The sequence below is a fragment of the Salmo salar genome, chromosome ssa07, assembly GCF_905237065.1.
Source record: "Salmo salar chromosome ssa07, Ssal_v3.1, whole genome shotgun sequence".
In the NCBI taxonomy this organism is placed as follows: domain Eukaryota; kingdom Metazoa; phylum Chordata; class Actinopteri; order Salmoniformes; family Salmonidae; genus Salmo; species Salmo salar.
This window is the reverse complement of record NC_059448.1, coordinates 2,584,245-2,593,997: the sequence shown is the minus strand read 5'-3', so window position 1 is coordinate 2,593,997 and position 9,753 is coordinate 2,584,245. Positions and strand designations below refer to the sequence as shown.

Here is a 9,753-nt window from a genome sequence, read left to right as displayed (position 1 = left end):
CCCCCTCCCTCCCCATCTCCCCCTCCCCCATCTTTCCTCCCCCCACCTCTCTCTCCCCCATCTCTCCTCCCCCTTCTCTCTCCCCATCTCTCTCCCTCCCCTCCCCATCTCCCCCCCATCTCTCCTCCCCCATCTCTCCTCCCCCATCTCTCTCTCTCCCTCTCCTCCCCCATCTCTCTCTCTCCCTCCCCTCCCCCCATCTCTCTCTCTCTCTCCCTCCCCTCTTTCTCTCCCTCACCTCCCTTATCTTTCTCCCCCTCCCTCCCCATCTCACCCCATCTCTCCCCCCTTCCCCATCTCTCCCTCCCCTCCCCTTACCTCCCCTCTCTTTCTCCCCCTCATCTCTCCCTCCCTCCCATCTCTCCCTCCCTCCCATCTCCCCCTCCCCATCTCCCCATCTCTCCCTCCCATCTCCCCATCTCTCCCTCCCCCATCTCCCCATCTCTCCCTCCCCCATCTCCCCATCTCTCCCTCCCCCATCTCCCCATCTCTCCCTCCCCATCTCCCCATCTCTCCCATCTCCCCATCTCTCCCTCCCTCCCTCCCATCTCTCCCTCCCCCATCTCCCCATCTCTCCCTCCCCCATCTCCCCATCTCTCCCTCCCCCATCTCCCCATCTCTCCCTCCCCCATCTCCCCATCTCTCCCTCCCCCATCTCCCCATCTCTCCCTCCCTCCCATCTCCCCCTCCCCATCTCCCCATCTCCCCATCTCTCCCTCCCCCATCTCCCCATCTCTCCCTCCCCCATCTCCCCATCTCTCCCTCCCCCATCTCCCCATCTCTCCCTCCAGGCTGGCCATCCCTCCATCAGAGGTCAGTTGCTGAGATATATCTACAACGGCTTCCTGGTTCCTGTACTGGCGCCAGCTCTGCACAAGGTCATTAACACTACTGCTGATTGGTCACCCTACTCCCTGTAGTCCTGTTTCAACAATGCTCATTGGTCTTCAAGCTTCCTGTAGTTCTGTCTACTTAATGCTAATTGGTTACAGTATTTCATTTCTCTTCCTCAAGTCCTTTGTCAATCATTTCTGATTGGTCAATGAATTTCCTAATTTCTCCGGAAATAAATTGTGTGTGTCTATATCTCTGTTCTCTGATTGGCTGCTGTGTGTGTGTGTCTATATATCTCTGTTCTCTGATTGGCTGCTGTGTGTGTGTGTGTGTGTGTGTGTGTGTGTCTATCTCTGTTATCTGATTGGCTGCTGTGTGTGTGTGTGTCTATATATCTCTGTTCTCTGATTGGCTGCTGTGTGTGTGTGTGTGTCTATATCTCTGTTCTCTGATTGGCTGCTGTGTGTCTATATCTCTGTTCTCTGATTGGCTGCTGTGTGTCTATATCTCTGTTCTCTGATTGGCTGTGTGTAGTGTACACTAGAAGAGGTGATGACCACTACAGCGTACCTGGACCTCTTCCTCCGCTCGGTGTCAGAGCCCAACCTCCTCCAGACCTTCCTCTCCTTCATACTGCTACACACACACGACAACGTCCAGCTTCTAGACACACTGGTGTCCAGAGTTAACACCCCCTTCCAGGTAACACACCCCCTTCCAGGTAACACACCTTTCCAGGTAACATACACCTTTCCAGGTAACACACCCCCTTCCAGGTAACACACCCCCTTCCAGGTAACACACACCCTTCCAGGTAACACACCCCCTTCCAGGTAACACACCCCCTTCCAGGTAACACACCCCCTTCCAGGTAACACACCCCCTTCCAGGTAACACACACGCTTCCAGGTAACACACACGCTTCCAGGTAACACACACCCTTCCAGGTAACACACACCTTTCCAGGTAACACACCCCCTTCCAGGTAACACACCCCCTTCCAGGTAACACACCCCCTTCCAGGTAACACACACCCTTCCAGGTAACACACACCTTTCCAGGTAACACACCCCCTTCCAGGTAACACACCCCCTTCCAGGTAACACACACCCTTCCTGGTAACACACACCTTTCCAGGTAACACACCCCCTTTCAGGTAACACACCCCCTTTCAGGTAACACACCCCCTTTCAGGTAACACACCCCCTTCCAGGTAACACACCCCCTTCCAGGTAACACCCCCCCTTCCAGGTAACACCCCCCCCCCCCTTCCAGGTAACACCCCCCCCCTTCCTAGGTAACACACACCCTTCCTAGGTAACACACACCCTTCCAGGTAACACACACCCTTCCAGGTAACACACACCCTTCCAGGTAACACACACCCTTCCAGGTAACACACACCCTTCCAGGTAACACACCCTTCCAGGTAACATACCCTTCCAGAGTTAACACACCCTTCCAGAGGTAACACACCCTTCCAGAGTTAACACACCCTTCCAGAGTTAACACACCCTTCCAGAGTTAACACCCCCTTCCAGGTAACACACCTTTCCAGGTAACACACACCTTTCCAGGTAACACACACCCTTCCAGGTAACACACACCCTTCCAGAGTTAACACACCCTTCCAGGTAAGACAGACAGACAGACAGACAGACAGACAGACAGACAGACAGACAGACAGACAGACAGACAGACAGACAGACAGACAGACAGACAGACAGACAGACAGACAGACAGACAGACAGACAGACAGACAGACAGACAGACAGACAGACAGGACTCTGTTCTCTTGCTGTTTATAACTAAAAGGTAATGTGTTTTGACCTTTGACCCCTGTGTGTGTTATAGTTAGGTACAGTGTCTCTGGCTCTGTTCCGAACGCTCATTGGTCTGTTCTGTGAAGACGTCATGCTTCAGCTCATACTCAGGTAGGAAGGTGTGTGTGTGTGTGTTCAGTGTGTGTGTGTGTGTGTGTGTGTGTGTGTGTGTACATGTTCCATTCCAGACATTACAATGAGCCTCTTATACCTCCTCCCACCAGCCTCCTCTGACGTGAAGGCGTATGTCTGCGTATACACACCTGTGTGTTTCTCTCTCTCTCTCTCTCTGCAGGTATCTGATCCCATATACACACCTGTGTGTTTTTCTCTCTCTCTCTCTCTCTCTGCAGGTATCTGATCCCGTATACACACCTGTGTTTTTCTCCCCTCTCTCTCTGCAGGTATCTGATCCCGTGTACACACCTGTGTTTTTCTGCTCTCTCTCTCTCTCTGCAGGTATCTGATCCCGTATACACACCTGTATGTTTCTCCTCTCTCTCTCTCTGCAGGTATCTGATCCCGTATACACACCTGTGTTTTTCTCCTCTCTCTCTCTGCAGGTATCTGATCCCGTGTACACACCTGTGTTTTTCTCCCCTCTCTCTCTGCAGGTATCTGATCCCGTGTACACACCTGTGTTTTTCTGCTCTCTCTCTCTCTCTCTGCAGGTATCTGATCCCGTATACACACCTGTGTGTTTTTCTCCTCTCTCTCTCTCTCTGCAGGTATCTGATCCCGTATACACACCTGTGTGTTTCTCCCCTCTCTCTCTCTGCAGGTATCTGATCCCGTGTACACACCTGTGTGTTTCTCTCTCTCTCTCTCTCTGCAGGTATCTGATCCCGTATACACACCTGTGTGTTTCTCCTCTCTCTCTCTCTCTGCAGGTATCTGATCCCGTATACACACCTGTGTGTTTCTCCCCTCTCTCTGCAGGTATCTGATCCCGTATACACACCTGTGTTTTTCTCCTCTCTCTCTCTGCAGGTATCTGATCCCGTGTACACACCTGTGTGTTTCTCTCTCTCTCTCTCTGCAGGTATCTGATCCCGTGTACACACCTGTGTGTTTCTCTCTCTCTCTCTCTCTCTCTCTCTCTGCAGGTATCTGATCCCGTATACACACCTGTGTTTTTCTCCTCTCTCTCTCTCTCTGCAGGTATCTGATCCCGTATACACACCTGTGTTTTTCTCCTCTCTCTCTCTGCAGGTATCTGATCCCGTATACACACCTGTGTGTTTCTCCTCTCTCTCTCTCTCTCTGCAGGTATCTGATCCCGTATACACACCTGTGTGTTTCTCCTCTCTCTCTCTGCAGGTATCTGATCCCGTGTACACACCTGTGTTTTTCTCCCCTCTCTCTCTGCAGGTATCTGATCCCGTGTACACACCTGTGTGTTTCTCCTCTCTCTCTCTCTGCAGGTATCTGATCCCGTATACACACCTGTGTTTTTCTCCTCTCTCTCTCTGCAGGTATCTGATCCCATATACACACCTGTGTGTTTTTCTCCTCTCTCTCTCTGCAGGTATCTGATCCCGTATACACACCTGTGTTTTTCTCCTCTCTCTCTCTGCAGGTATCTGATCCCATATACACACCTGTGTGTTTCTCTCTCTCTCTCTCTCTGCAGGTATCTGATCCCATATACACACCTGTGTGTTTCTCTCCTCTCTCTCTCTGCAGGTATCTGATCCCGTGTACACACCTGTGTGTTTCTCTCCTCTCTCTCTCTGCAGGTATCTGATCCCGTGTACACACCTGTGTGTTTCTCCTCTCTCTCTCTGCAGGTATCTGATCCCGTGTACACACCTGTGTGTTTCTCCCCTCTCTCTCTCTCTCTGCAGGTATCTGATCCCGTGTACACACCTGTGTGTTTCTCTCCTCTCTCTCTCTGCAGGTATCTGATCCCGTGTACACACCTGTGTTTTTCTCCCCTCTCTCTCTCTGCAGGTATCTGATCCCATATACACACCTGTGTTTTTCTCCCCTCTCTCTCTCTGCAGGTATCTGATCCCGTGTACACACCTGTGTGTGAGAGAACGTCGCTCTCTGAAGGACAGAGAGGTCTTCTCTTCATCAGCTGTTAAATTCCTCTTCCTCACTCCCTCCTGGTGCCCCCTGCGCCTCGGAGCCGCACACACTCATACCCAACACACCCACTGGGCCACGGGGACAGGTGAGAACACACACACACACACACACACACTGAACACTCACACAGACGCACAAATCACAGCTACATAGATACAAAAAAAACACCTTCACTACACAGCCGGGCCGACACAGGGCCCTACACAGCCGGGCCGACACAGAGCCCTACACAGCCGGGCCGACACAGAGCCCTACACAGCCGGGCCGACACAGAGCCCTAAACAGCCGGGCCGACACAGAGCCCTACACAGCCGGGCCGACACAGAGCCCTACACAGCCGGGCCGACACAGAGCCCTACACAGCCGGGCCGACACAGAGCCCTACACAGCCGGGCCGACACAGAGCCCTACACAGCCGGGCCGACACAGAGCCCTACACAGCCGGGCCGACACAGAGCCCTACACAGCCGGGCCGACACAGAGCCCTACACAGCCGGGCCGACACAGAGCCCTACACAGCCGGGCCGACACAGAGCCCTACACAGCCGGGCCGACACAGAGCCCTAAACAGCCGGGCCGACACAGAGCCCTACACAGCCGGGCCGACACAGAGCCCTACACAGCCGGGCCGACACAGAGCCCTACACAGCCGGGCCGACACAGAGCCCTAAACAGCCGGGCCGACACAGAGCCCTACACAGCCGGGCCGACACAGAGCCCTACACAGCCGGGCCGACACAGAGCCCTAAACAGCCGGGCCGACACAGAGCCCTAAACAGCCGGGCCGACACAGAGCCCTACACAGCCGGGCCGACACAGAGCCCTACACAGCCGGGCCGACACAGAGCCCTACACAGCCGGGCCGACACAGAGCCCTACACAGCCGGGCAGACACAGAGCCCTACACAGCCGGGCCGACACAGGGCCCTACACAGCCGGGCCGACACAGGGCCCTACACAGCCGGGCCGACACAGAGCCCTACACAGCCGGGCCGACACAGAGCCCTACACAGCCGGGCCGACACAGAGCCCTACACAGCCGGGCCGACACAGAGCCCTACACAGCCGGGCCGACACAGAGCCCTACACAGCCGGGCCGACACAGAGCCCTACACAGCCGGGCCGACACAGAGCCCTACACAGCCGGGCCGACACAGAGCCCTACACAGCCGGGCCGACACAGAGCCCTACACAGCCGGGCCGACACAGGGCCCTACACAGCCGGGCCGACACAGAGCCCTAAACAGCCGGTCCTTCTTCTCTTTTCCTCCTCAGACGCTCCCATGTCAGAGAGTGACAGTGTTGGTTACTCCACGATGTACAGGACAGACCTTCTGATGAATGCTAATTATCTCCAATACCTCTGGGATGCTCGAGTTGGGATCGCCGCATCGCTCCAGGCCTGTCTGGTCTGGTCTGGTCCCTACGACGGGGAGAACCCTGCACCTCGGGAGGAGGAAGACGGGGAAGGAGAGAGAGAGGAGGAGGAAGACGGGGAAGGAGAGAGAGAGCAAGAGAAAACGGATCAAACTTTTACCTGGACTTCATCTCCCAGCCCTCCCCTCCCTTCCCCCCCTGTAACCATGGGAAACCAACACAGAGGGGGAGACAGAGGGGACGGGGGAGGGAGGGGGAGTGTGGTAGATTTGGAGTGGGATGATAGTTACGAGTGGGATGATAGCGCCCCCCCTGTACATATCGAAACCCCTCAGCATATCCAGGAAATGAGACGTTCGGCCGTAATGTTGATCCAAGGCTCCTACGTAGAAGAGTCCGACTTTCAGGACGACGTATTGGTCTATAACCTCGTAGCGCGGAGAGACGCCGCTCGTAGCCACGCGGCGGAATACAAACCGAGCCGCAGGACCGCTCCACAGACCAGGAAACCGCTTGTCGGGAGCACAACCTCAACCGCACCTGTTCACAGACATGGAACAGGTCGACGAGAGGAAGAGGGGGTGAGAGAGGAAGAGGGGGTGAGAGAGGAAGAGGGGGTGAGAGAGGAAGAGAGGGTGAGAGAGGAAGAGGGAGTGAGAGAGGAAGAGGGAGTGAGAGAGGAAGAGGGAGTGAGAGAGGAAGAGGGAGTGAGAGAGGAAGAGGGAGTGAGAGAGGAAGAGGGAGTGAGAGAGGAAGAGGGAGTGAGAGAGGAAGAGGGGGTGAGAGAGGAAGAGGGAGTGAGAGAGGAAGAGAGGGTGAGAGAGGAAGAGGGAGTGAGAGAGGAAGAGGGAGTGAGAGAGGAAGAGGGAGTGAGAGAGGAAGAGGGAGTGAGAGAGGAAGAGGGAGTGAGAGAGGAAGAGGGAGTGAGAGAGGAAGAGGGAGTGAGAGAGGAAGAGGGAGTGAGAGAGGAAGAGAGGGTGAGAGAGGAAGAGGGAGTGAGAGAGGAAGAGAGGATGAGAGAGGAAGAGGGAGTGAGAGAGGAAGAGGGAGTGAGAGAGGAAGAGGGAGTGAGAGAGGAAGAGGGGGTGAGAGAGGAAGAGGGAGTGAGAGAGGAAGAGGGGGTGAGAGAGGAAGAGGGAGTGAGAGAGGAAGAGGGAGTGAGAGAGGAAGAGGGAGTGAGAGAGGAAGAGAGGGTGAGAGAGGAAGAGAGGGTGAGAGAGGAGAAGCGATCACAACCACAACTACTCAGTAACGGTCTGAGCTGTGAGGACCGCACAGTCAACGAGGAGGTCGATGACCTGACCACAGCAGAACGTCAGGAGAGAACCACCTCAGAGAATCACACACGCCTTGTCCCTGGAGTCGAGGAGAAACAGCAGACCGATGCCTCGGCGGCGGGTGACAACTTCCTGTCCCAGTATCGGGAGCTCATGCGCTCGCTGGGGGCGGAGCCTGATGACGTCACCGATGACATCGCAGAGTTCAGGAAGCGCGTGTTGGCTCTGGCCCAGGGAGAGGAGGAGGAGGAGGAGGAGGAGTTGGACTTTAGTGTGTTCTCTACAGACTCACCGGAACCGAACGATGCCGATCTGGAACCGGAGAACAGTCCAGAACTGACGAGGAACAGCCAAGACAGAAAACATGGGATTCCCTTCACTGGTGAGACATTGAGAACTGTCATTCCTGTGTGCAAACTTTATGTGGAATGTTGAGGGTTCTAAAATAATGAGTTGTAGAATGTTGAGGGTTCTAAAATAATGAGTTGTAGAATGTTGAGGGTTCTAAAATAATGAGTTGTAGAATGTTGAGGGTTCTAAAATAACGAGGGTTGTAGAATGTTGAGGGTTCTAAAATAACGAGGGTTGTAGAATGTTGAGGGTTCTAAAATAACGAGAGTTGTAGAATGATGAGGGTTCTAAAATAATGAGTTGTAGAATGTTGAGGGTTCTAAAATAACTAGAATTGTAGAATGTTGAGGGTTCTAAAATAATGAGGGTTGTAGAATGATGAGGGTTCTAAAATAACGAGGGTTCTAGTGCTGCTAGCTTGTTGAAGGTTCTAAGTTTGAATCAATGAGTTCCGCTGTTCTCCTGTCAATGTCTCGTTTATAGCGCTGTGTCGTGTGGTTCCACAGGCCCGTTCATTAGTGTTCTGCTGTCTCGGTTGGAGAACCTGTTTGAGAACCCTATTCCAGTCAACCTGCTGGTTACAGGCATCCTGTCTCAGCTCGCCAAATACCCCCAGCCTCTCCTGCGAGCTTTCCTGCTGAACACGCACGCTGACCCACAGCCCAACGTACGCACACTATACCAGGTAGGACCAGAGGGGGGGGTGTGTGTGTCATTTTGTGTGTTAAATTGCATCTAATGTAGGTGTGTGTGTGTGTGTGTGTGTGTGTGTGTGTGTGTGTGTGTAGGTGCTGGTCTCAGTGCGTGTCCAGATAGAGCAGTATGCAGTGGACCAGGCGGATTTTCCTGCTACAGTCAGAGATGCATGGAGATACCTACTGGCTAGAGACCAAGCACTGAAACTCAGAGGTTAGGATCCATCCACCCATCATCCATCCATCATCCATCCATCCATCATCCATCCATCATCCATCCACCATCCATCATCCATCCATCCACCATCCATCATCCATCCATCCATCCACCCATCCATCATCCATCCACCATCCATCATCCATCCATCCATCCATCATCCATCCATCCATCCATCCATCATCCATCCATCCATCATCCATCCATCCACCATCCATCATCCATCCATCCATCCACCCATCATCCATCCATCCATCCATCCATCCATCCATCCACCATAAATCCATCCATCATCTATCATTCATCCATCCATTCATCATCCACCCATCATCCATCAATCATCTATCATTCATCCATCCATTCATCATCCATCCATTCATCATCCACCCATCATCCATCAATCATCTATCATTCATCCATCCATTCATCATCCATCCATTCATCATCCACCCATCATCCATCAATCATCTATCATTCATCCATCCATTCATCATCCATCCATTCATCCACCATCATCCATCAATCATCTATCATTCATCCATCCATTCATCATCCATCCATTCATCATCCACCCATCATCCATCAATCATCCCTCCATCCAACACTCTGACCCTCCGTCTCTCTTTCTTCTCCTTTTCTCTCCCGCTGTCCCTCTCCCCGCTGTCCCTCTCCCCGCTGTCCCTCTCCCCGCTGTCCCTCTCCCCGCTGTCCCTCTCCCCGCTGTCCCTCTCTCAGAGCTCCTCCAGGACAGCCATAGTGATAACAGGAAGAGTGTTCTACCCAATGGAACACAGCAGATAACTCAGAACGTTCCCCCCTGTCCTAAGATTCCTCCGCAGGACAGGAACAGAGTCTTCGCTACGGTTCTATATGCAGAGTTCTTAAAGGAGTTAGCTGCCATCGCACAGGAACACTCTATAGCACCTGACTCACCTGTAGAGGACTAGATTAACACACCTGACTCACCTGTAGAGGAGTAGATTAACACACCTGACTCACCTGTAGAGGACTAGATTAACACACCTGACTCACCTGTAGAGGACTAGATTAACACACCTGACTCACCTGTAGAGGACTAGATTAAC

General features: G+C 53.5%; 1 protein-coding gene across 1 annotated transcript in view; it reads left to right on the top strand.

Moving 5' to 3' along the window:
* Positions 1 to 9,469, top strand: part of LOC106594432 (FHF complex subunit HOOK interacting protein 1A) — a 22,242-nt gene extending 12,773 nt beyond the window's left edge. The window contains exons 9-16 of the mRNA XM_045722573.1: positions 792 to 878; positions 1,369 to 1,536; positions 2,689 to 2,768; positions 4,664 to 4,836; positions 6,027 to 6,767; positions 7,407 to 7,787; positions 8,263 to 8,441; positions 9,404 to 9,469. Coding sequence (XP_045578529.1) covers positions 792 to 878; positions 1,369 to 1,536; positions 2,689 to 2,768; positions 4,664 to 4,836; positions 6,027 to 6,767; positions 7,407 to 7,787; positions 8,263 to 8,441; positions 9,404 to 9,469 — 1,875 coding nt within the window. The remainder of the gene's footprint in view (positions 1 to 791; positions 879 to 1,368; positions 1,537 to 2,688; positions 2,769 to 4,663; positions 4,837 to 6,026; positions 6,768 to 7,406; positions 7,788 to 8,262; positions 8,442 to 9,403) is intronic.
* Positions 9,470 to 9,753: the final 284 nt, after the last annotated feature.